Here is a 26157-nt window from a genome sequence, read left to right on the forward strand (position 1 = left end):
TTTCATGTGGACATACCCTGAAAAGAGTTTCTCCACAAAGCTCAGAGAAGTCAGATATTATCTCAGATAGGTCCAATTTTATACTCCTTGGAAGATAAGAAATACAAGAAAGTTCATGGTACAGTCATTGCTAGACAATCCAGATGCTCATAACTCTTCATTCTTTACTGGAATCCAGATCTTCCTGGACGGAGCTTCTCTCATGGCACGTGATATGAGGCCGACGCCATATCCAATAAATACACCAAGCACCAAAACACTGCCTACCATCACTAGTGTAGAAACTTCGGACTCCACCAACTCACCACCACTGTCGTCATCAACACCACCACCACGATGAAGAACCCGGTGGCCCGGTGCTGGGATCTCAACCATGTCATGGAGCTTCCCATCATGGTTTCCTATGTAAGACAGCCTGAGCTTCTCCCTTGTGGCAAAAAGCCTAGTGTATCCAAACTCACCCCCACGGTACAAAGACCAAGCTGGCTGGGGAAATATTGGATCCTTGGGGTGATCTAGCCTTGGCTGCCAGAGGAGGTTGTGAATCTTGCCCAGCCATTCCAATCACAACATGCACAGGCAGATCATTCCCATTGAGTTCCTTGCTCCCACAGGTGAAGTTCTTCAGGGGACACAACCTCTCATACCTATGTACGTGGCCCCAAAGTGCTAGGCTCACCTTGTTATTCACAAAAAGAGGTTCATAATGTTCAAGCAATCTCTCCGTCAAAGGGTAATCCTTGGGCCTATAACATGTAGTATACATGGGTCTGTGGCCTTGAACTACAACAAAGGGAGTTTTCTTCCGATTAACAGATTCCAAATCATGCTTGATGAAGTGATACTGGTCACTTCCAGGAAGGAAATTGGTCTCAGTGGACATATAAACAAAATGAACAACACCCACATCAAATGAGTAGTAGAGGTTTCTTGTTGCAGGAGCTTTTGTTCCAGTTGGTGCAGAAGAATTTCCAGGCATGTTAAATTTGAGGCTATATGGAACTCCACATTCACCTCCACCATCTGTGCCATACATCTGAGCCCAGTCAGGTTTCCATGGCTGCAAAGGCCAATTATATTCATGATTGCCAATACAAACATGGTATGGCACCTTAGAAGCAACAGGTTCAATCTGAGTGAAAAATGTATCCCATAACCATGAATAGCCTCTTGCATAACTGATATCACCAATGTGGGAGATGAAAGCAGGCTTGTCGCCGAGTGCTTTAAGATCGCGAATAATCCAGTTTATGGTTGACTTGCTTTCCTCTTGTGTACGAAGGAAGGTTGAGTATGGGGCTGAGGTGCCCAGGTCTCCAAATAGGAAAGCAATTGTCTCATCTGCATTTTTTTTCTGGATACAAAGGTGTGAGTTGAACTCCAGCTTTGTTCATCACTTCCAACCTGTAAATTGTAATGCAGATTATAAGTGATTTTTGAGTATGAAGTAACACCCCAGATAGAGAATTGTGGAATATTTGGTCACCAAGAAGAAATGATAAAGCCTCATTGTCCAGAGTAACACGGAACAGTGTGTGCTTGAGATGTTTCAGTATAGTTTCCAACTCTGGAACAGAATTCCCATTTTGGTCAATACCCATATGTTCATATCCAACCATTGGACTGGTTTAATACTAAAAGCGTTTGAACTGAGTCTATTTCGGGAGTCATCAAGCATATCCTACTGCTGGTGGGTTCCTAAATTTCTAGTATGGAGTTATATTGAACGCATTACAAAAATAAACCCAAAAGTATTTATGGCTGGAACAGAGGATCACTAAGACTAAATAAACCATAACCCAAATCAAACTTTACTCATCATTCATCAACCAGATTATGAATGTTGATGAAAGACACACACGGATAAAACAAGAGAGAAGAGAAGGTTTAAAGGCATATGATGGAAGACCCACCAAGAAAAGATAAAGACAGAAGTGAAGTATTCCATCTCACCTTGTAATAGTATCTCCTTCCGCTCTTCAGATTCTTCATAACACCATTATGAATAAACCCAGGATCTCTCCACCCAATAATATCATTTGCAGGTGAATCACACATATCCGATTGCTCATAGGTTCTCACTTCCGTCTCAACAACCTCATCCAACTCATCTTCCTTCTTCCCATACTTCACAAAATTTTTGTTTCCATCGGCTGTTATAAACATAACCCTCATCTCATCATCCTTGTCGGTGAACGCCAAATGAATCTGTTCAGGTCCATGACCCCTCTCGAAGTCCAGCAGCTCCGATTTCCCCAATAGATGCTTCGTTCCTGGCAAAGGGTTGTGATCCTGATCGAGTCGAGATGGGTCTACCTCGTCTTGAGTCCATCGGAAGATTCGAAATTGATAAGCAGAGCGGAGATTGACCAGAGAGAGATTGACAGAGCACGAACCCGTCTTCCATTCGTTGCAGGAAGACAAGAAAACGTAACCAATGAAGTGGTCGTCGGAGGATTCAGGGGGAGAATAGATACCGAGCCAGTCGAGATCGGATGGCGAGTCTACGCCTGTCCAGTTGACTCGGACTGAGTCACCGGACTTGGTGAGGGTCTTGGTACTCAGAGATATAAAGACAGGAGAAGAAGATGTGGGTGAGAGAAGGATGAAGAAGAAGAAGAAGAAGAAGAGAAGGGTGGTGGTTGTTGGAATTGAAGGAGACATTGGTAAGCTTAACAGTAGAGATGAGATGAGAGACACTTTGTTCTGTGTTCTTTATGATTCTGTTCCAGAACAAGCCAAGTCAGCTTTAAGGGACACATCCCCAGATTGCCAAGCCTGCCTTTGAAGTTTTATATATGTTGGGATCCTCTGCTTGTGCTTTGTTTGATCCTGTCAAACAAAATTATCCACTCTGGTTACCTGGCACTTCTGTGTGCCCAGTGCTGTCGCGTGGATATCTTTTGTGTGGCTTTTGGGACATAATCACAACTGCTGAATCTTAAAAATACTACATGTCATGATTCAGAGTCAGATAACAAACAAAGACACAGTTACATGGCAGAATATTTTCTGCAGTTTTCAAATATTGCCCAGTTTGGTTGTTTGGCTGATAGTATATATGGGATTTTCTGTAGTTTTATGATATTCTTTGCTTTGGCACCTGGAATCAAATTTTTTGGCGACTTTGGCACCTGGTTTTCTGTTATTTTATGATATGGTTCACCTTGGCTTACAACATAAAATTTTCCTTTGACAAGGATAGGAGGGGAGATATTCTCCTTGAGATGCTGATGCTTTTCTTTCCTTTCAAAGTTTCCATTAATATTTGCTTGTTTTCAAGAGAAAGAAATAAAGACATGGGAAGCAAACCTTACTGTGGCCCCACTTCAGTTTGTTGTTAAGGAAATTGAATGAAAATTTTCATATACTGTTGGCCGGCCCTTCGCTTGGATAGTGTGGTTTGGGTGTTACGAATTTTTGTTCGCGGCTGCACGGATATCGTCCGTGCAGCCGTAAAATTGTGACACGTCTCATTAGGATATCCCATGGTTGAAAAACAAGAGCATTGAGTAATTTACGTGTTAAATTAATAAGTTTTTCTAAACTGCAGAAATCCACTCTCAGTTAATCATATTTACAAAAAGAGGACTTCTTTGATGGTTGAGAAAAATGAAATCGATCGAATGCCCATCCTGCATTTCACAATTTTACTCTAACTTTACTTCCGTTTCTTTTCTATTTCTCTTTCTTTCTCTCTCTCTCTCTTATTCTGTTTTGGTTGAAACTGCGTTTTGTGGGTTCAAATTAGGGTTCCTTGATTCCTTCTCAATTTCATTTCAAGGTTAAGGGTTCCAGGTTCAGGGTTTGTGCGATTTCATTTTCTCCCAGTCGTCTTTGAGATTGAGAAGAACAGAGAAACAATTTTAAAGCATTTCAAGATCGTTTTAATGGAAAAAAAATTAGTATGTGGTGTGTTTAAAGAATCAATTGAAAATTGCCGTTCTAAATGATTGGGTTTATGTTACCCCATATGTTGGCTTAGCAAGTGGCTAGTCTTAATTACTTCCACAATTCTTCTACTTTGGTTCCATTAAATGAAGGAAATCGAAACCCATATGTAAACCCGTATCAACCAACAAAGACGAAGAACTCTTCGCAACTCCTTCCCAATCTCAAAGATGCAACTCCAGCATCCAATGCATCATTCAAGCTAAGCTTGCTCCAAGTATGAAACGAAAACCCTTTTCTGACCAGTTTCACTCGATTGGCTAAGACAGTTCTAGAACTTCTCGTGAGATCGCGTGTAAAGGGCTGCAAAAAGAGGCCCTCTGTTTGTAAATTTGACTCAATTGAGAGTAGACTTCTGCAATTTAGAACAACTTATCCATTTAACACGTAAATTACTCAAATGCCTTTGTTTTTCAACCATGGGATATCCTAATGAGACGTGTCAGGATTTCACGGCTGCGAGGACGATATCCGCGCAGCCGGGAACAAAAATCCGGGTGTTACTTGCCTCATATTCTTCCCACAGGCTTTGCACACCTTCCCCAGATTTCATAAGGGACTCTGATATCCTTGAAAACAAAACCTTGTGCAAGAGCAAACCTCTAGTCCTCTACCCAGTTTTGGGGAAGCTGAAAACGCATTTTCTGCCTGATTCATCACTCAATAAGAATATCTACGCCTAGATCCACTGTACAAAGCACACTATTATGTTCAACAGTCGAACTCATAGTTCAGCATTTTTTCATATTTTATATTTGGTGAATAGTTCATCATTTTATAAAAGATGCATAACTGTCATATTTGTGAGTTAAGAAAATTAGAAAACATCCTCAAAGTGCATTTTATATAATTAATATAGACGGAGCTTCGTCCCTGCGAGGGGATTCGAACTCTGACCTCCTACGTGGAAGCGTTGGGCTTTGCCAACTGAGCTACCCCTCGAATTTATCCCCCAAGGAAATTTTTTTGTAACAAAGGCGCTTTTTATATATAGGAAAATTGGGGTTGGGGTAATTACATATGCCGCCGGTAAGGATTGAACCCATAATCTCTCCACTGAGAGGTGAGTTCTCAACCACTGCACTATCCTTCCATTGGCATCCCCCAAGGAAATTGCTTGGGTCATGCGTCAACCGAGATTTCAGACCGTCAGATCCTAAAAGGAAATTGTTTGCTTGGGTCATATATCAAATCAAGATTTCGGACCATCCTGAAAGGAAATTGCTTGGAGACCATCACGGAACAAGCTTTGAGGGGGCATTCTCTTGGATTGCCACGTCATAAAAGGTTTCAAAGGTCCAATTGCGAAGAAGTAAGGTCTTGAAATTAATATACCATATTCACACCCATAAAAGAAAGAGAAATTAAAATATCCTATTGGCACAATCGTTCATGTTTCTAATGGTGACAATAGAATCAATAACTTGCAAAAAAAGAAGAAACAATTGAATTAATTATGAAAGTCATTATATTTTGAAAAAGGATTTGGGGATATACTCTCCTTGAAATACCGATTTTTTCTTATTTTGTTTCTTTCATTAAAATGAAAGGAAAAATGTTCTTCTCTTTCATGGTCAAATATTGGTTTTAATGATGGATATTGACGAGTCTGGATCACCTTCTCGTGGCAGAGCATTAAATATTTTTTTACCACACAGTTTGTGTAAGGTCCATGTTTGAATTTTATAAAAGAAAATTCAAAGATCAAACCATCTTTGAATCTGCATGGACTCACACAAAATATGTGGTAAAATAACACATCCGGGGAGATGATCTAGATTGGATATTCTTTAGGTTGCATGACTGCAAGTATCTCTTGCATGATTCTTGGATCGTGATCATGATGGTTAGATCTCAAAAATACCACATCGCAATACAAGAGTAATGGAAGAAATATCCATGCAGCAACAAACAAATTTCTGACAACCCAACATTTATGCAAAGTTACCGAATCAATCCCCTGAAAAAGACATGACTAAGGTACTACATATCACTGAATTTTGGTGATATCAGGAGGGGGCAAAACGAAACCCCCCCGAAACAAGATATTGCTGAAATCGGCATTTATGCAGAGTTACCGAATCAATCCCCTGAAAAAGACATGACTAAGGTTCTACATATCGCCGAATTTCGGGGATATCGTGAGGGGGCCGATTTTTATGCTATTCTTGCAATTTTTAGGCGATTTCTCTTGGGATTCTACAACAAAATCTTTAGAATCAATGGACAATTTTAGCAATTCTATTCCAATGATTCAATATTCAAAAGGTAATGTGCTAAATGTAATTATGAGGAGAATCTACATAAAATAGTTCAAATTAATAAGACATTTTATATCTTACCAATTATATTCTAGTGATTTAGTCCTCAAAAGTCAACATGCCAAATGTGGTTAGGGAAGAATATATACATGAAATAATTTACCGAAGCAATTTAAATTATGAATGAATTTTGTAATAGAATCTTAGAATTAATGGATAATCATTTTAATTATGTCCGAATGATGTAGGCCTCAGAAGGTAACATGTTAATTGTGGCTAGGTAGGAGAATTTAAATGGAAGAATTTATAGGAAATAATTCAAATTTACCACATATTTGCATCAAATACACCAAAGTTATTGACCAAAAATACCCCCAAAACTGTGGGCGAAATTTTCTGAACTGGGGGGCGGCAAAATATCACCGAAATCTATGCGATGTTTCGCCCCTTCGCCCGGTAGTGAACCCGGTGAAATTTCGGTCCTTAGACATGACCTCATGAGCAATCCCTCTTTGAATAGACACAAAAGTGTAGATACTAATAACTCAAGCTAAAACTGCAGACACAATGGTTTCAATCGAAGAATGTAATTTTTAACTAGAAACCCTAGTATGAATCATCCATTGATTGCCGAAATCAATGAATGAAAATCACAAGCAGCACACAAGTTAGGAATAAAAGATTTGCACATAGACAGTAGCTGACCGAATGAAAATTTCAGGTGGAAGTTCAGCACTAGAGAACTTACAGACCTCAAGTTCAGACAACAATTAGTATGCATATAGAGTGCAAGATTCTTTAATGGATTCCACTGGCTAGATCTCATATTAAAATACTAACCTGGTTGAATATCGTAGTTCAGCATTTTTTCATATTTTATATTTGGTAATTAGTTCATTATCTGAGTGTTTATAAAAGATGCATAACTGTCATATTTGTGAATTCGAAACTGTTCTGGGTCCAAAATGATTCATATTGGAAAATAAACAAAGGATGAGATCATAGTACAACAGCACTAAACTTGAAACAGCAAACCCCATTCTTTTTTTTTTTTTTTTGGGCCAAAGAGCAAACCCCATTCAAGGTATGGTACAACTTCTTCAACGCTTCTAACAAAAAAAAAATTTCTTCAGCTCAAATGCTCAACTGGGGGCTGAGACCACCAGACTAGACTCTGTTGCAACTCATCCCCATTGCAAGGTTAACAATACAGCCTTAAAATTCTTAGCAACATACACTTAAGCCTTAGAAACTTAATGGACGTGTATATATATGTATTACATTTTACATATTTTACAATGCAGTTCTCAAAAACAGTAGAACACGGCAAATTGATGTAACAAGTTCTATCCCAGCTTTGGTCTTGGTAAAGAGTCTCTTCAGACAGCTTGGGATGTCAGATATTTTCTCACTATATCCAAATTTTTACTCGGGATTTAAAAGACAACAAAGTTTGAGGTTCGGTGGTTACCAGCAGACAATCAGGTTCTCAAGCTTCTTCGCTCTTCACTGGAATCCATATCTTCCTTGAAGCACTTCCTCTCCTGGCATGTGACACGAACCCAAAAACATACCCAATAAATACCCCAAGGACCAAAACACTCCCTACTTTCACAAATGTAGAAAATTTGGACTCCACCCCCTCAACCCTGCTGTTGCCACCACCATTTAGAAGTCGGCGGCCTGGTGCTGGGATCTCAACCATGTCATGGAGCTCCCCATCATGGTTTCCTATGTAAGAGAGTGTGAGCTTTTCCCTTGTAGCAAGAATCCTGGTGTACCCAAACTCGCCTCCACGGTATAGAGACCAAGCTGGCTGGGGAAATATTGGGTCCTTAGGATGATCTGGTCTTGGCTCCCAGATTGGTTGCCAATCTTGTCCGGCCATTCCAATCACAAGGTGCACCGGCAGATCATCCCCATTAAGGTCCTTGCTCCCACAAGTGAAGTTCTCTACCGGACAGAACCTCTCATACCTATGTACGTGGCCCCACAATGCTAGGGTCACTCTGTTATTCACAAATAAGGGTTCATAATGTTCAAGCAATCTTTCTCTCAGAGCAGAATCTCTACCCTCATAGCTTGTGGTGTACATGGGACGGTGACCTTGAACAACAACAAAAGGGGTTTTCTTCCGATCAATAGATTCCAAATCATGCTTGATGAAGTTATATTGATCGCTTCCAGGAAGGAAATTAGTCTCAGTGGACATATAAACAAAATGAACAACCCCCATATCAAATGAGTAGTAGAGGTTACGTGTTGCAGGAGCTTTTGTTCCAGTTGGTGTAGAAGAGTTTCCAGGCATGTTAAATTTGAGGCTATACGGAACCCCACATTCTCCCCCACCATCTGTACCATACATCTGAGCCCAGTCAGGTTTCCAAGGCTGCAAAGGCCAATCATATTCATGATTGCCAATACACACGTGGTATGGCACCTTAGAAGCAACAGGTTCAATCTGAGTGAAAAATGTATCCCACAACCACGAATAGCCTCTCGCATAGCTGATATCACCAATGTGGGAGATGAAAGCAGGCTTGTCACCGAGTGCTTCAAGGTCACGAATAATCCACTTTATGGTTGACTTGCTTTCCTCTTGCGTGCGAAGAAAGGTTGAGTATGGGGCTGAGGTACCTAGGTCCCCAAATAGGAAAGCAATTGTCTCATCCGCATCCTTGTTTTTTGATACAAAATTCTGAGTTAAACTCCAACCTCCTTCATCACTTCCAACCTGTAACACAGATAGTGTGAGAACATAAAGTCATTTGAGTATAAATTAACATCCAGATAGAATTTGTAAGAAATGGAATTGTGGAATATTTGGTCAATGAGAAGAGAGAGAAAGGAAAAGAGGATAACTCAGATTTAATATAACATGCAATAGATTTACACAAATAGAGGTGGGATCACTCGTTGCTTATTAAAAACTGAAGAGACTGAACAAGATAATAGCTGGATGATTTTGGCCATAACCTGAATGAATTGGCCAAAACCACATCCTAGGAGATGATAAGAGGAGAGCTTCTTCTCGTCCTTATTCCACATACTAGTATATATCCACATGCACAGCATCACTTAACTCATCATTTGCATGCATATTCAATCTCCCATTAACATGGAATTCAAGCTAAAAGAGATATTAAGCCTATTTTTGGGTCCAAAGAAACCTAAGTTTCAAATTTAGTTTAACTTAGGCTTTATTTGAGATCCCAATGGATTATATGAGTTATAGACATGTAGGCTTAATAATTTGGATATGTTATTGTAATGGGACAATTTCTGTCTGCCCAAATATTAAGTATTGAAGTCTTGCACGAGATTAAATAGTTAGATTCTAATTTACTGAGTTCTGGAATGTAATTTTCAAATTCGGAGAGGTTTTTTTTCCTTTAAAAATGAATCTTAGGCTGCAAAAACTCCTCATTCCTTTCCACGCATTGGAGTTTTCTATTTAATTACCAAGCAATGAGATGGGGCTGTACTCGCCAACAGTGATTTTGGCAATTGATTGCTTGGCTTTATACTGCTACTATGTGAAATGCAGGAACTCGAGTTGGAGACTAGGTGGGTCAGCGGGAATGTAACCTAATTTTGAGTGAGAGGCTCAGCCATAGCAATTCCTTTTATATTTTCCATCTTCTTCTTTCATTCTCCTGAAGTCCAGGTGGGTAAACCATTTCAGTTAATTTTTGGCTGCTGTTTGCAATTCTGCAAGGAATCTGTCTCTAAATGAGGATTCATCACTGGAGGTCACTGCTTAACTGATGCACAAAATACTCAAGGCTGGGCATATCTATTTTAGGTGTTTATTAGGAAGCAACAGTGAGGTACTATCATAGCAACATTTGAGATATTTTGCGTTTCCTTGTTGATGTTTATACACTGCCTTTGGCCCAAGTGGGGAATGATCTGGGCTGCGGATGGGAAACTACTGAGGATTACAAAATTTTGTTATCTAGTTCCAATTCCATTGTGTTGATGAACTGTAAATTTTAAACATCTGTTCAAGTTTTCTTCCATATTCTATATGATGAATGGATAAAGTTATCTTTGTTTGATGTTGTTCTGTTGTGTGGTTGTAATGTTATAGCTCAGTTTTGATGAATGCCCATATCTTTATATCTAATCATTGGATTCTAATAACACTTGAAGGGTTTAAAGTACTAGGGGAGACCCAAGAGACCTAGGTTTTGTAGTAATGTGGCATTGATCTGAGTTCTATTAATCAAATACTTTCTATGGCTGCTTTGAGTTCCTATTATTCTGCTTGTGGGTGGGATTTTGAAATCTTATCTTGTGTTAGATTGAAACGTTACAAAAATAGTTCAAAGATATTCGTCTCATGACCAATAGAACATTGGGCACTCAAAGAAGCCTACCTTAAATCAAACTTTTTTTTTTGGATGAATACCTTAAGTTTAACTTGAACATAGTTTCAGTTAGACTAGGACTGACAAACACTAAAGCCAACACAATTCAATAGGCAAACCATCCCTTCACATTGGAACTCTGCATCACCAAAATCCCACTTACTAACCAGATTATGAATGTTGGATTTTTTTTTTGGAGGGGGGGGGGGGGGGGGTTGGGGGAGATAAAATTATATTTGATTATGAATGTTGATGACAAATATAAGAACAAGAAAATAAAGTAATTGATTTGATGGACATATATATAAGCAAAGGCTTTAGATTCCAAGTAATATAACTCATCAAATTTGGAAGTCCTTCAGTAATCGTGAGAAACAAAACGCTAAACATGATACATTAAAAATGATAATATATTTGTTCGAACCAGGTATCTAGCTACAAAACCAAGCATATTGGGTTTAGATAATTTAATTGGGGAAAAGAAGCAAGTTGAATCAATCTGACAGCAAAGTCAAGAGACCTTAAAAACTGCCCCTGGGCTAAGATTTTGTAATCTGATAATACATAGAACACCCTAATCATGGTATCCATCACCAACATAAAGTAATTATCCGTTAAGATCATTTTGTATGAAGCATAGTGAATTCCAAGATATGAAAATGAGTACAGAATCAAGTGGGTGAAAACAATCAATCGCTACAGTTCATTGTAAATAATGAAAGAAACAAAAGCTAAGAATAAGATAAGGAAGGCGAAATCCATCTCACCTTATAATAATATCTCTTCCCACTCTTCAAATTCCTCATAACCCCATCATGAATAAACCCAGGATCTCTCCACCCAATACTATTATTCGCAGGCGAATCACACATATCCGACTGCTCATACGTTCTCACTTCCGTCTCAGCAACATCATCCAACTCATCTTCGCGCTCCCCATACTTGACAAGATTTTTCTTCCCATCAGCTGTTATAAACATAACCCTCATCTCATCATCCTTGTCCGTGAACGCCAAATGAATCTGTTCAGGTCCGTGACCGCTCTCGAAGCCCAGCAACTCGGTTTTCCCCAGCAGATGCTTCGTTCCTGGCAAAGGGTTATGGTCCTCATCGAGTCGAGATGTGTCGACCTCGTCGTGAGTCCATCGGAAGATACGGAACTGGTAAGGCGAGCGAAGATTGACGAGGGAGAGATCGACGAAGCAGGAACCCGATTTCCATCCGTTGCAGGAAGACAAGAAAACGTAACCGATGAAGTTGGCGTCGGAGGATCCAGGGGGTGAATAGATGCCAAGCCAGTCGAGATCGGATGGCGAGTTTATGCCTGTCCAGTTGACTCGGACTGAGTCGCCGGATTTGGTGAGGGTCTTGGTGCTCAGAGATATGAAGACGGGAGAAGAAGATGTAGGGGAGAGAAGGATAAGGAAGAAGAAGAAGAAGAAGAAGAAGAAGAAAAGGGTTTCCATTGGAAGGGAAACGCTCTGGTCTCTCTTCTTCTGCTTCAGCTTCATTGGTTCTTCAGCATTTTCTTTTGTTCTAGTCTTCACTCCCCCTCATCATCATCAGCTTATCGGTATCGCGGAACAAGCTGAGTCATCTTGAGGGGCATGTTCTTGGATTGCCACGTCATCACAAGATTTCAAAATCCAAGTTCCAATTGCGAAGAAGTAAGGTCTTGAAATTAATATGCCATATTGATACCCATAAGAGAAAGAGAAATTAAAATATCATATGGCACAAATCGTTCATGTATATAATGGTGACAATTGAATCAATTAACTTACAGAAAAACAGAAACAATTGAATTAATTGTGCCAGTCATTATATTTTGAAAAGGATTGTGGGATATACTCTCCTTGAAATGCCGATGTTTTTCTTATTTTATTTCTCTCATTAAAATGAAAGGAATTTTTTTTTGAATAATTATTGTTGCCCCTTGTACTCTAATTTTATTACTACTTTATCCTCTCTATTTTTTAAAATTGCTAATCCAACCTTTAACTTTGTTTAAAATTACTAATGTCTCCTTCGGTTAAGCTCAGTTAGTTTACTGATGATGTGGTATCTATATATTTTTTAAAAAAATCCAAAAATAACCTTACAATTATATCTTTACTTATTTACTCTTTTGCAAGTTATAATACTATCATTAATTAACTATGGAGAAAATTTAACTTTAAATTAATTTTTCTTTTCTAAAAAGAAACTACCGAATAAAGAAAAGACTTGATTTTTCTTCTCTAAAAAGAATTCGCCGAATAAAGGAAATATGTGATTAAATAAAATTTAAAATAGAAACTAAAATATTAGGAAATATCAAATGTAATTCAAAGTTGAAAATTGAAAATCTCATAATATATGCTAACCATTGTACAAAGTATGTGGTCCCACTAAAGCCAAAATTTATTGTAAAATATAAGATTTTAAGGATATAATTGATATTCAATATAGTTTCTGAAAATGAGGGTAATGTCATATTTTTAATTTCTTAATTTTAATGAAGGGCAAAATAGACATTACATATTTGATGTTAACAACCACTTAACACCGTTAGAAGTGAGGGGGGCAACAGTAATTTCATAAAGAAAGAGGTTTGATTAGTAATAAAACTAAAGTAAAGGGGGGCAATAGTAATTATCCCTTTTTTTTCATGAAATCTAATATTGGTTTTAATGGTGGATATTCTCGAGTCTGGATCAGTTCCTCATCGGGGAGCACCAAACACTTCTTTACCACATAGTATGTATAAGGCATATGTCTGAATTTTATTATAAAAAAAAAACCCTATGTCTGAATTTTATTAAAAAAAATAAAAATCCAGAGATGAAATCATCTTTCGATCTCACATGGACCCCCACAAAATATATGATAAAATAGCATACTCGAGATATTCTTTAGGTTGCATGACTGCAAATATCTCCTGCGTGATTCTTGAACCTTGACCCATCACACGCTCCAAATCTAATAACTATATATACTAGGGCTGCAACAAGGTTAGGTTGAGTCGAGTTTTTACAATCCCAAGCCAGCTCTATACATTCTAATCTAAGTCCATTTCCGACCTTGCCCTAATTCAAGGTCAATGATTATTGTTCTTGACCCTAAGCCTTACGGGGCCAAGTTAAGCTCATTCCCGCGCTGATTGGCCCTGTCCCTAGCCCTTATTGGCCTTATTCTTATCGTTGTTCCTAATTCATTGAGATCAAGCATCTGAGACAAAATTATGGCCAAATTTGGGACTAGGGTAGGGGGAAAAAAATGAATAGATTGGGATAGGCCTGACGGGCCAAAGAGTAATCCTAGACCCGCCCTTAGGCCTGGTTAGGGCTAGAATACTTTGGCCCTAAGCCACCTTCAGGGCCAAAATCTTGAACTCAAGCCTTATTCGGCTCGGGGCAGATAAGGGCCAAACTTGCACCGTAAATTATATACAAGAAAGAACAAGAAAGATCACGATGGTTAGATCTCAAAAATACCACATATTGCAATACGGGAGTTATGGAAGAGATATCCATCCACCGGTAAACAAATTTCTGACAACCCAACATTTTATCCATAGTTCCTAATCAATCCCCTGAAAAAAGACATGACACCTCATGACCAATCCCTCTTTTAAATAGATAAGTGGATAATACTCAAAGCTAAAACTGCAGACACAATGGTTTCAATCGAAGAATGTACTCTTTAACTACAAACCCTAGTGTGAATGAATCCATTGATTGCGAAATCAATGAATGAAAATCACAAGCAGCACACAAGTTAGGAATAAAAGGTCTGCAAATAGACAGTAGCTGACCAAATGAAATTTTCAGGTGGAAGTTCAGCACTATAGAACTTACAGACCTCAAGTTTAGAGTGCAACTGTGCAAGATTAATGGATTCCACTGGCTAGATCTCCTATTAAAATACTGACCAGGTTGAATATCATAACCATCCTATACATAAAACTACATAGCCTGATGAATGATGTTTTTTCACGCCCTCTGCATGGCTACCAAGTATACAAGAGATTACAATAAGAACATAATCTACAGTGCCCCTAAAATGAAATTTACAACCCACAATTAACAAAGGAGCCAAAGGACAGTCATCAAGCTCAAGAGGATGCAAACCATGCAATCCGTTCAGTAAACAGTGCATAGACGACAGTAACATTGGATCTGGAAAGCTTTTGATCAAGAAGGTTTCTGGGGCATGGCCATGAAAATTGAAGGCACAGTCTTGAACTGCATGGGTGTGATGCAGAACCCAGTGGCTTCAAGCAAAGTGGTTGAAGCTCCAACGATTGCCATTGCAAGTTTCCCTGCAAGAAGAACAAACATGACAGTAACCATTCGATCAATCAATTTCTTACAAGCAAAACAAACATGACAGTAACCATTTGACCAATCAATTCCATGGAGATTGAAGTAAGTGCTGTCCCTAAATTTGGTAAGCTTTTGACTAAGGAGGTTTCTTGTACATTTCTCATTAAAAAGAGGAGGTTTCTCACTCCCTTACATAAAATCAACCTCTCAGCAACACCAAGAAGCACACTCTTCAATGCCTGAAAAACCCAAGTTTCCATTCTTCCGTCACCTCAAAACTTAAATTCATAATTTAGTGTTGATGGTTCAACAAAAGCAAATAATTTGCCTTTCTGGTAGATCCACCTAACATCAAGAAAGAATATAAACAAAAAGTAGATGAAATCAAAATCCATGCCACTAATAACCTTAGCTTCCCATATTGAGATGTTTCAATGAGAATGTACTTTTCTGTTAGCGGATTCCTTCCCTATACAAGAAGGATCTCTAGTCACTGTAACAAATATAAAGTAGGCTTGCATGCTACACCCTACAATTTGATGAAGCTCAGGAAGAGAGGGAAAAGAAGAAGAAGAAGAAGAAGAAGAAGAAGAAGAAGAAGAAGCAGCAGCAAGTTTGGCTTTGCCACCTGCTATGCTGTGAGAGACAGTGGTGAGAGACTGAACAAGGCCATAGGCGAGAGACCTTGCCATGTTCCTTCGTCCACATTTTATTTTTAGCATTCTGAAGTTCATTCCCATGCTCATTTTTTGTTTCCTAAATGGAAGGCCTGCAATTTGCTGTTGTGTAGCATTTGTAGGGTTCTTTTTTTAATTGCTACTCTAAAGGCTCAATAGTGTAGCATTTCACATTGAGGATTTGAAGGGATGTTCCAGCACTACAATCGACTTGAATCTTTGCTACAACAGTCCTGCGGCTCCTGCTAATGGTGAGAATCTATGGTTGCCATTTTCTGTATGGGTTTCTGTTACATGAGTTGCATCAGTTTAATTATTTTTCTTTTCAGGGCAGGAGAGATAGAGAACGAAGGGATTTGGATATTTATGTCCATGGGATGCGATGAGCAATTGATGGCAATCTAGAATGGAAGTCTGGAACTGCGATGATGCATAGATATTTTATAGTTTCTAATTCTGAAACTGAAACTCCAAATTTCCTCACATCCAACCACTGATTGGAGCCATACTTTGAGAGGTTGAAGGTCTTACAGAAACCTAGTAATGCTATTACTTTTGGAGTGATCTGGGAGCTACCAGAGAGTTCTGCTGGTTCTGCACCTCTACAATTCTGTTTTGACTTGTGACTCTTGTTAATGTGTTATGAATTTGTAACATATCAGCCGGTTATAAATTATTACAGTCCAGTCCTCACCTTAATGAGTAATCAGTTACAGAATGAAGGGGATCTTAAAATTGGTAATCACAAGTGAACAAGAAAAGCAATAAATATAATCCCACAAATTAGTAACATGTTGAAGCTGCAAATAGGTTGATCAATTCTTCACAGTGGAATGAATTGCCAAATATAAGAACTCAATCAGAAAGGAAAGAACAGAGATCAAACAGAGTTTGAAACCCCTACTTTGTTTAACTTGATGGTGAAGTTGCCACCACTGGGTTGGCTGATGGTAATGGATCTTGGTAGCAATGAGATGAGAACGCAACTCCAAAATACTGATGAGACACTGCAGAAAACAATCCCAGCCACTTTCAGAATTTTTTAAGTCAGTTATTGACAGCTGTAGGGGTTGGGATTGATTTCCTTCTTCCACCCCCCCCCCCCCAGCAGGGTGTGTGGAATGGGGCAAAAGGAGGGTGGGCGTCTCACCTGAGGTCTCTCATCCTAACTCAGGATTTTCACAATTGCACAAGGCAAAACTTCTATTCTTCAAAGTCGTATACAATGATAACCTCCCTTACAAACTTTCATAAAATACTCAAAAATAGACTTAGATACTAAAATGGAAAAGCACAATCCAATTCCAAATGAATATCGTAACAATGAAAGTCAAACAACAAAAAGAAAATCCTCAAAGTAGGAATCTGACCAAACAAAAGAAGTAAATCTCATTCATCCCAAAAGAAATGAAGTGACTCTCATTTTCCTACTTCCCACCCATATTTCAGGCTTATAAACCACTAATTAAAGTGGCCAATTACAAAATAAACACATTGATTCAAATTCCCAATACATACATAACCCGTACCAACGCTTATTTCTGCTAAAATAAGCCTTCTAAGTGATTTATCTAGATCAAGTATTAGTAACAACATGCCCCCCCCCCCCCCCCCCAAAAAAAAAAAAAAAAAAAAGGAAAAGAAAAAAAGGGGAAGAAGAAGAAGAGATAAAGTACAGCATCCAACAGCTACACAAAAACCCTCTCAAGGAAAGAATTCCAATCGACCAGCTGAGAAGGTTGCGATTAGCAAATGGCACATAATTAAAGGTCCAATTGGTAAATATCAGACACTCTTGAGGCCCAAACAAAGGTCCCAAATGAAAATATAAGCAGTATAAGTAACTGCAAACTAAGTAACAACATCAGGTTATAGCAGACCAAATAACTCAGCATCAGGTTGCTGTAGACCAACAACTATGCATTGGTGGTATTGAATACTATCTTCACCAGTAAAAGACGTTGCTGAGTACATGAGCAAATACACTATAATCTTCACCTGATGACTTGAGCAGATAAGAATCTCCAATTTCCCCCCTCATGTGTATACTTACACATTACCAAATAGTGCAGAGGATACAATTAAAAAGAAAAGTATCTCACCATCATATGGCAGATGGCAATAATAATTAGAATCATGAAGGATTAGTGTCAGAATAAATCCAATAATCAAGAATGGCTGCAAACAATCTCAAATAAAAAAAAAACTCAAGAACCCCAAAAAGGTCACGAATAAAATCTGAATAATATCCAACCTTCCACTCACTGTAGCAAATAATCTCCCGGCAATTACCAACAATTAGTGAAGCAAAGAAAAACCCAATAATATACAATCTCCCCATCACTGTAAGAATTAATGTCCAAGCAAAATTTTTTTTAGATGAATAAAGAAATATATTAAAAAAAAACATGACAATGATACAAGAGGAGAAAGGATAGGGGAAACAAGCATCTCAAGTGGGAGGCCTAAAAGGAGAGGTGAGATTCCAAGAACTAACAATTAGCCTATTCTTGGGAGAATCAATCATCGGGGGGTGGGGAAAGGAGAGGAGTCTAGAATAAACCTCAAAACAAATGTTCTTCCAAATCATATCAAGGGAACGAGATTTGGAAGACCAACGCCTAAGATTTCGCTCCCACCATAAGTGGTGGACAACCGCACCAAACACTAGCTTGCCAACTCGATCGCAAGGAGAGGACCCAGGGAAGGCTCGTAAGCACCAAGCCCAATCTAGGGCAAAGCCGTAAGAGCATCTCAACCTAGGCCAAATGGAGGCAAGGGCTTTCTCCCAAAGAGATCGGGAGAAGGGGCATAAAAAGAAGAGGTGATGAAGGTCTTTGGGGCAATTCCAACAAAAGATGCAGTTAGGGTTAGCAGGGGTGTGGCGGCTTATGAGGAAGGATTGGGTAGGCAGGGCTAGGTTAAGGGCTCTCCAAAGGAAAAGGGAATGGCGGGGTATGTGACCTTTAAACCAAACAAGTGGGGCCCATGGAGCCGAGGTAGAGGAAGGTCTGACAAGGTTCCAAGCAGAGGAAGTGGTAAAGAGATGGAGGAGGTAGGGAGCCAAATAGTGGAGTCATGGTGGGTGCCAGCTATGAGGGGGGGGGGGAGAGTAAGTTCAAGCAAATTTTCAATAAATAAAAACTCATGGGAATTTTGTAAATTCTTGCCACATCAATCCACATCAATGGGACTGCTCAAGCGAAAAATACCAAACAGTTGGGCTCCAAAACTGACCCAGTAGCGATGGCTTATGGAACTATCCAATCAGCAAGACACCAAGTGTTAACTTGCAAATTCCAATGTGGAAAATATTCAGAATCTTCCACGAGTATACTGGCATAAAGAAATAATTGGACATGTAGATTTAAAAACATAGGCAGTACCCAGTGTGCAAGGTTCCTGCACTTAGCAGGGTCTGAGGAGGGTCAAACTTACGCAACCTTACCCCTGTTTCTAATGAGGCTGTTTCCAGGATTTGAACCCAATCACCAAACATTCAACAAGTGAACATTTGACCAAGACACCAACCATACACCTGGAAATTATTGCTTGGGGATAGACTTGCCAGTAACATTAATTTAGATATTTACTAAATCAAGCATAAAGAAAGGGGCTTACACAGAAACACATCAAGCAGATAAAGACACCGACAAAAGGGAAGATATCGTGGATGAACTTTAAGTGAAGTGGTAGTTTGGGGAATTCAGAAGATAGGGATACCAATTCATTTGTTATCAACCTTTGGGAAAAAACAGAGGTGGTAACCTAGGGAGATTCCTCCTGCAACCTTTGACAGATGGCAACCTTTAAAGTAAGTTCAAATCCCAAAGTAGGGTAAACGGGGCCCAACAATGTAACAAATTTTCAATAAATAAAACTCATGGGAATTTTGTAAACTCTTGCCACATCAATCCACATCAATGGGACCGCTCAAGCAAAAAATACCAAACAGTTGGGTTCCAAAACTGACCCAGTAGCGATGGCTTATGGAACTATCCAATCAGCAAGACACCAAGTGTTAACTTGCAATTCCAATGTGGTAAATATTCAGAATCTTCCATGAGTATACTGGCATAAAGAAATAATTGGACATGTAGATTTAAAAACATAGACATTCCTCCTAGGGAGATTCCTCCTGCAAAAAGGCAGTTGCGGAAACTCAAGCATGGCATAATTTCTTCTTCAACTTCCATGTTCAACCCTTGCAGCAACTGATGCAAACCAGAAACAAAAGGAGACACCATCATAGAATACTTTGATCCAATCCAGTAAATATTGAAAGAAGCACCATCAAATTTCCAATCGAAGAAGCAAAAACAGGAACCAACAAATGAATCTTTGATCTTTAGCCAGAAATTCTAAAATGTTCAACATGTAAAAATTACTAGTTAGTGCTCTGCTCGTGTCGCTCCTTGCTTGAGAAGTGGCATACTGAAAAAGATTGGAAGATCAAACAAGCAAGAAGGGAAAAGAAAGAAGAGAAAGAACTGGAAGTTGGCATCTAAATAACCAGTGGCTTGCTTACCAAGCCATATACAAGACTCCAATCCATTAGTAACAATTGAATCCTTCAGATATTAATCCAGCAGCAACATAATCTATTCAATCAGATGTAAGGTTTTCAGCATTACAAGAAATCCCATTTCAAGCAGTATTAAATTAGCAAATCAATTAGTTATGATTTTTCTTGCAAAATCTTCCAAATGAAACTGCAGTTCTACTTTTATGAACTAAGGTTTCCTTCAACCCAAAACCCAGAAAAAGCCATCAAAATAATTATGATGGAGAGAATCAGGAACTGGTTACAGCTCTGATTCCATGTCACAAAATCAAAGGATCTGTAACGAATATCTGCAAGTAGGGAAGAGAGAAGATTGATGATAATAGAGAGACGGAAGAAAAGTGCATAATGGAAGAGAGTCAACACCGACCCAGCCCCTATGTATTAGAAGGGCAAACCTAGCGCCAAAGGCTTCCGCACAAGTAGAATCCCTGGTGACCCCGGGGGGGGGGGGGCACAGGCAGCCCCAATACTAAGTCAACGTCAATAGGAAATTCTTGCACTTAACAAAGACTAAACAAACTAGAACTAATAACCTATTACAACAAAGAGTAATAAACAGAACCATGATAAGGGCACAGCACAGTGGTACATATCTTAATAGGTAGGATACTGAAATTTAGTATGATGATGTTTGAAGCCATCAATAGAAAGGCTGTAACCGATGCACAAGGCCTCCTGCATTTAGCGGGTTTGGAAGGTTTAAATGTATGCAGACTCAGTCCTGCTCCAGCCTCCAGAGAGGCTGTTTCCAGTAGTCCACCAATAAATGCAAGCAAAATGAGACAAACAGGAAATAGAACACACTCATTATAGGCCATAAGAATTCTATCTAAGCACGGGCAGTTTAATAACAACCCTCATGAAAACCAACCCTAGGAACAATAAACCTACTTGCCAAGCCACAAGGATTCAAAGGAAGCATCATGACAAAACCTCTCTTTCAGAACAAAACACAGTTATTCACTTCTTATAAACCTTGATAGCTAAATATTTACCTTTAACTTTGAGTAAGATTGTCTTGGGTCCCACTGGGACAAGCCATAGACTCTAGGGGTTGATTTTGCTGAGCCTACAAAAGTGAGAACCTGTAAGTAGAAGCTGAAAAGGAAATTAAAATTGATGATTACTTTGCACAGTTTGAGGAACAAAAACTTTACCATAGCAGCACTTGAGGTTGAATCTTTCAACCACAAGCAAGTATGAGTATCATGTCCAGCACAATTACATTTGGTGCATGTCCTAATTCTACTCATCGATTTCTCAAGAACCGTTTCGGAAATGCTACCATTTATTGGAGACTCACTCATATTGGTTTTATGGGGATCAGCAGTGATTACTGGGATTGGATTATCAACCTGGCTCCAGTTTGGGTTCACTTCTTCATAACTTACACTGACCATGGTTTCTAGTTTGGGGGCATTAGCTGCATTCTTCTTCGCCTCAAAAATTTTATTTCTAGCCTCTCGTAAAGCATTTAATGCCACTTTAAAACTGTGGTCTGATGCAACTCCTTCCTCTGCACATTTAACGGCTTCCTGTAATAGGATATTGTATTGAAAGCTTTTGGCCTTCTGAGAATTGGCTTGCATCTCAACAGGAGTTATTAAGTCCAATGCAACATCATCTTTCGAATTTCTTGTCCAACGCTTCAAAACATAATGTGGAGGCAACGTAAAAACATTTGTCGCTTTGAACACAGCAAGCACATGTCTACAGAGGATGCCTTCAGACTCGAACATCCTGCAGCTGCAACTAGCTCTTTGTTCAGATAAAATAAACCCAACAGAGTATACTTTATGCTCTTCATCAAATCTTGCCACCTCATAATTACTAATTTCACCATCCTCCCTAATTTTTTTCACAGCAAGCACAAGAGATTCAAAAATTTCATCCTGGAATAAAGTGAAGATCTTCCTCGTATAAAGTTCTGCAGCTTGTTTTTCTATAGGCAGTGGTGTCTTCAGGACTGGCTTGGTGTAAAATGTGTCGAACTCTGCCCTTGCTTCTTTCTCAAACCTGTCATCCAAAGCCTTTTCATACTGCTCTGCAAAATCTTGTAAAGTAGTTCTTGCATTCACATACCCATCAAAAAGTGATGTCACAGATCCACCACGATGGGTTGCAGACATCCCTGCAAAGAATGTGTCAAGCAAGTACACTGGAACCCACTCTTTACGATCAACATATAAGGATTGAAGCCATTCATTCCCCCGCAGGTTGTACTTATCAATAAGAGACTGCCAAGCTAATTCAAACTCTTCAATCGTCTCACTTTTGTTGATGCACTTATCAAATTCCAATTGAAATGTTTTTGGAAGTGTGCTATACACATGGCCCAATTCCTTTGGCATTTTCCCCAAGATATGCCACTTACAACATCGATGGCAAGAGTTTGGGAAAACCTTTGCCACAGCATTCTTGATATTCAAATCATGATCAGTTATTATTAAGCCAGGCTGGCGTCCAGACATCGCTTCAAGCCAGGTTCTAAAAAGCCAACTAAATGTTGATTCAGTCTCATCTGCAAGCAATGCACAACCAAACAATACTGACTGCTTATGATGGTTAACTCCAGTAAATGGAGCAAATGGCATTTTGTACTGATTCACTTGGTAAGTTGTATCGAAGGCAACCACATCAGAAAAGCAATTGTAAGCAATTCTTGATCTTGTGTCAACCCAAAAAACACTACTCAGGCGATCTTCTTCATCAACCTGGATTGCATAAAAGAATGCAGGGTCACTCATTTGCATGATCTTAAAAAACCCCAATAGATTCTGGGCGTCAATACCAAAGGCACTTAGTCGTCCTTTCCCAATATAATTACTTTGATCTTGGGAGTTAAATCCAATCTTGCTATAACTGCTACACTCTTCAGTTAAGATATTTACAGTACTGCTTGTACTTATCCCAGGGGAACCAAGAGTATTAATCAAATTTCTCTTTGGATCGTAATCCTCTCTATGTGATCGAAGAAAATGCCGCATCTCTGGAGTTACCAATTCATGATTATGATCCTTCTCCAATTTTGCAACATACCATTTCCCAGAATCTCGTCTTCTTACAGTCATCAGCGCTTTACAACCTTCCCTAGTGATTGGTCGTGCCCTTCTCTTTTTGGTGTTATCACTTGAATCTATCTTTCTTGCACGTTTCGCCCGACGAAAACCTTCTTTTGAGCAACAGAATTCACGAGAAATTATAGAATTATCCTTCTTTGAACGGTAATACGAGTTTACCCGAATGCTAAATCCCATCTGCTTAGCATATGCATTGTAGAAATTCCTAGCATCATCTTCAGAAGAAAACTCCATATCCATGGTTGGTTCAATGATTCCACCAAGCAAACATGAAGATAAGTCAAGGTTCATGGAATCTTCATTCCCTCCACCATCCACAACCATAGGAGCTTCAACATCCTCAACAACACAGCATTCTTCACCTTCATCCCCCAAAGTCACATAGGCATCCACCAGTTCTTTATCTTGATTAACAGCCTCTATCTCCATCTCATTTATCCTTTCTGCTGAAATATCAAACTATAGAATAGAAAAAATTCCAGATGTGCAGCATCATGCATTGAAAGAGAGATGAATTGGCTGATAGCAACATATTTATCTTATTCAATCGAAACATAACAATATCCCAATCAATTTCCTTTCCCCTTTATCGTATAGGTTGAGATGAATTGGCTGATTGCAACATATTTGTCTTATTCAATTGAAACATAATAACATACCAATCAATTTCCTTTTCCCTTCATCGTATAAGTTGATAGTGTAACCAAAACAAGGAAATTGCTTATCTCAAGATCTTTAATAATTCACCTTGAGTAATGGCCTGAAAGAAATGATGTAAACAAGTCAATTCATTCATTTGACAACCTTCACATAGAAGAGTGTAACAAATTCGACAAATGACTAATACTAACTATCATCTGGTGAATGAAATAGATAGGGCAACGGGAGGATATGGGGGTGGTCTAAAGTCTCAACTGAAGCAACAGAGACAACTAAGCACTTCTTTTTACTCAGTAAGTAACAACAACAAATAGGCTTGCTTCAAAGAACAATAATTGATGGGTGTTGCAGAATGATGGTTCATTCCGGAAACTAACAACATGCACGTTATGAATACTGAAGATAAGGAATTTCACTAGTATTTCCTGTCCAGGTTCCAAGACAACTTCTTTTAAGTTAAATCAGTCCAGATAGCTCTGATATAGTACTAGAAAAGAGAAAGAAGACGAACAGAAAATTTATCTCAAGCTTAAGTCAGAATCCAACTTCTAAGTGTAATTTTGTTCTTCTTCACTCAGTCTAAAGAGAAGGGCTTAAACCAAAATGCTAATGCATGCACATGCCCCAGATTAAAGGTGACGCAACTGTCACAAACCAGCATGAATCCCTCGAAACCAGAATGAATGTGAAGGAAACTACCTCCTCAAAGAGTAAATAAGAGGAGAGTGGAAAAACAAAAATACCGAAACGATTCAGTGCGGAACCCTATGAAACTTTGCATATTATAGTTTCTTGGATTAAAAAGGTGAACAGAGATGCGTAGCAGAGAGAGAACCATACCTGGGAAGTTGCAGGATGACGCCGTTAATGAGGGGAAGAAGGAGAGGAGGAAGAAGAAGAAGACGAGGACGATAAGAGGAGTAGTGGACCAAAACAAAGGTTTCCTTCTCTTTCAGATCAAAACATAAAACGCACCGCAGCCGTTCCATGATTCAGTTCTGAATTGTCAGGAAGATCTGACGGCCTAAATTTTGTTTATAGACTCTACTTATAGCGTAGTGGACTTGGATCGTGGTTAAGGCAGATTTTAATTTAGAGCGGAAAAAGAATGAAAAAATAAATTACATAGTAAATTACACACATACCCTTTGAGTTTGCAAATTATTACATTGACATTTCTTAGAATTTATTTTTTATATCCTTATATCTCAAATTATATATCAAATGCACAATTATTAGAATAATGAATCAACTGATAAACCCATCGGAGTTTCAAAATTCACAAAGTGCCCTCTTTCACTTTAATGGTTTCGGCTCGGTGTGGTTCGGGTTCGGGTTGGCTAACAATTTGCATTTAGGTTCGGACGATTTTGAGACCATCACAAAATATTGTTATTCACTCTCAACAATAAATTTTGAGTATAAAAATAGAAAGCATTTGAAGCAAAAGATATTTTGATGGCACTCAATGTAAAAGTTAAACTTAAAATATATTAGGGCCTGTTTGGTTACATGAATCTAGAGATTTCAAATCTCTGGATTCATGAATCTGAGAATTATACCCGTTTGGTTGTAAAAATCTCTAGATTCTTGAAATCTACAGATTCACGTTTTTAGTGTAAAAAGGTGAATCTGTAGATTTATGGGTAAGGGGTGAAATCCAGAGATTTCAAAAAAGCTATACAATTGTACATTCACAAAAATCATGTCGATCAAATAAATTTTTAGGATGAATTCACAGATTTCATTCCACAACCAAACACTTAATTTTATAAATTATAACTCCATAGATTTGAAGTCTATAGATTTGAAATCTCGAGATATTTGAAATCTCCAAACTCATGTAACCAAACAGGCCCTTAAAGAATTAAAGTTCAAAATTGAACCAATAGATGTTTCATATATGTGGATGTAATTGAATAGAAAACTCTATCTTTAAAACTCTATCTTAGTAAAAAACCGTAGGCTTAGTCGAACTAGTCCACTAAAATCTCTTATAAACTATAATTTAGTAGAACTAATAAATTAACGAGCTGCACACGACTTGGCCTGGACTAGCCCAAACAGTTTGGGCTTTGCCCCCCCAGCTCAAACACAGCCCATTAAGTTTTGATTTGCGTTAATTCGGGCTATAACGGACCATTACAAATCAATTTTAACGGTTTGAGTTGCCAATTGACACCTCCACTGCCAGTGTTGGGTATTGGGATCAATTGTAATATAATAAGCTCTAGGGACATAAATGTAAAACTTTGCAAACTTAGGGAGTGTATATGTAATT

The 26157-nt window shown here is 38.7% G+C and overlaps 3 protein-coding genes across 4 annotated transcripts; all 3 read right to left on the reverse strand.

The window, feature by feature from the left end:
- Window positions 1-13: 13 nt before the first annotated feature.
- Window positions 14-3060, reverse strand: LOC149006572 (putative inactive purple acid phosphatase 2). The gene is given in 4 exon segments (XM_089164809.1): window positions 14-537; window positions 539-1359; window positions 1362-1404; window positions 1954-3060. Coding segments are annotated over 4 exon segments (1965 nt in total). The 5' UTR covers window positions 2665-3060; the 3' UTR covers window positions 14-147.
- A 4168-nt stretch (window positions 3061-7228) lies between these two features.
- On the reverse strand, window positions 7229-12206 carry LOC149006573 (putative inactive purple acid phosphatase 2). The gene is made up of 2 exons (XM_089166245.1): window positions 11353-12206; window positions 7229-8946 (listed from the first exon to the last, which is right to left on the reverse strand). The coding sequence occupies exons 1-2, from the start codon at window positions 12094-12096 to the stop codon at window positions 7702-7704; spliced, it is 1989 nt and encodes a 662-aa protein (XP_089022371.1). The 5' UTR covers window positions 12097-12206; the 3' UTR covers window positions 7229-7701.
- Window positions 12207-14502: 2296 nt separating this feature from the next.
- LOC149006574 (protein FAR1-RELATED SEQUENCE 5-like) lies at window positions 14503-24843 on the reverse strand. 2 transcript variants are annotated; one of them, XR_016175093.1, is made up of 5 exons: window positions 24717-24843; window positions 21294-23976; window positions 21132-21205; window positions 16474-16576; window positions 14503-14888 (listed from the first exon to the last, which is right to left on the reverse strand). XR_016175093.1 is itself a non-coding variant. In XM_089165933.1 (4 exons), the coding sequence occupies exons 2-3, from the start codon at window positions 23643-23645 to the stop codon at window positions 21134-21136; spliced, it is 2424 nt and encodes an 807-aa protein (XP_089022059.1). In that variant the 5' UTR covers window positions 23646-23976; window positions 24717-24843; the 3' UTR covers window positions 14503-14888; window positions 21132-21133. The 2 variants fall into 2 exon arrangements, 1 of the variants encoding a protein (XP_089022059.1); XM_089165933.1 differs by lacking the exon at window positions 16474-16576.
- Between the last annotated feature and the right edge of the window lie 1314 nt (window positions 24844-26157).

The sequence above is a fragment of the Hakea prostrata genome, chromosome 8 (genome assembly GCF_041222555.1).
Source record: "Hakea prostrata isolate BN-2017 chromosome 8, UWA_Hpros_2, whole genome shotgun sequence".
In the NCBI taxonomy this organism is placed as follows: domain Eukaryota; kingdom Viridiplantae; phylum Streptophyta; class Magnoliopsida; order Proteales; family Proteaceae; genus Hakea; species Hakea prostrata.

What these genes read in the sequence shown, in the direction of transcription:
- LOC149006573 (XM_089166245.1), bottom strand. Translation starts at nt 12,096, where the DNA reads ATGAAGCTGAAGCAGAAGAAGAGAGACCAGAGCGTTTCCCTTCCAATG. An exon ending in GGAAGAGATATTATTATAAG is followed by an intron (nt 8,947 to 11,352) that starts GTGAGATGGATT and finishes TCTGTGTTACAG; the next exon opens with GTTGGAAGTGATGAAGGAGG.
- LOC149006574 (XM_089165933.1), bottom strand. Translation starts at nt 23,645, where the DNA reads ATGGAGATAGAGGCTGTTAATCAAGATAAAGAACTGGTGGATGCCTAT. An exon ending in CAACCTCAAGTGCTGCTATG is followed by an intron (nt 21,206 to 21,293) that starts GTAAAGTTTTTG and finishes TCACTTTTGTAG; the next exon opens with GCTCAGCAAAATCAACCCCT.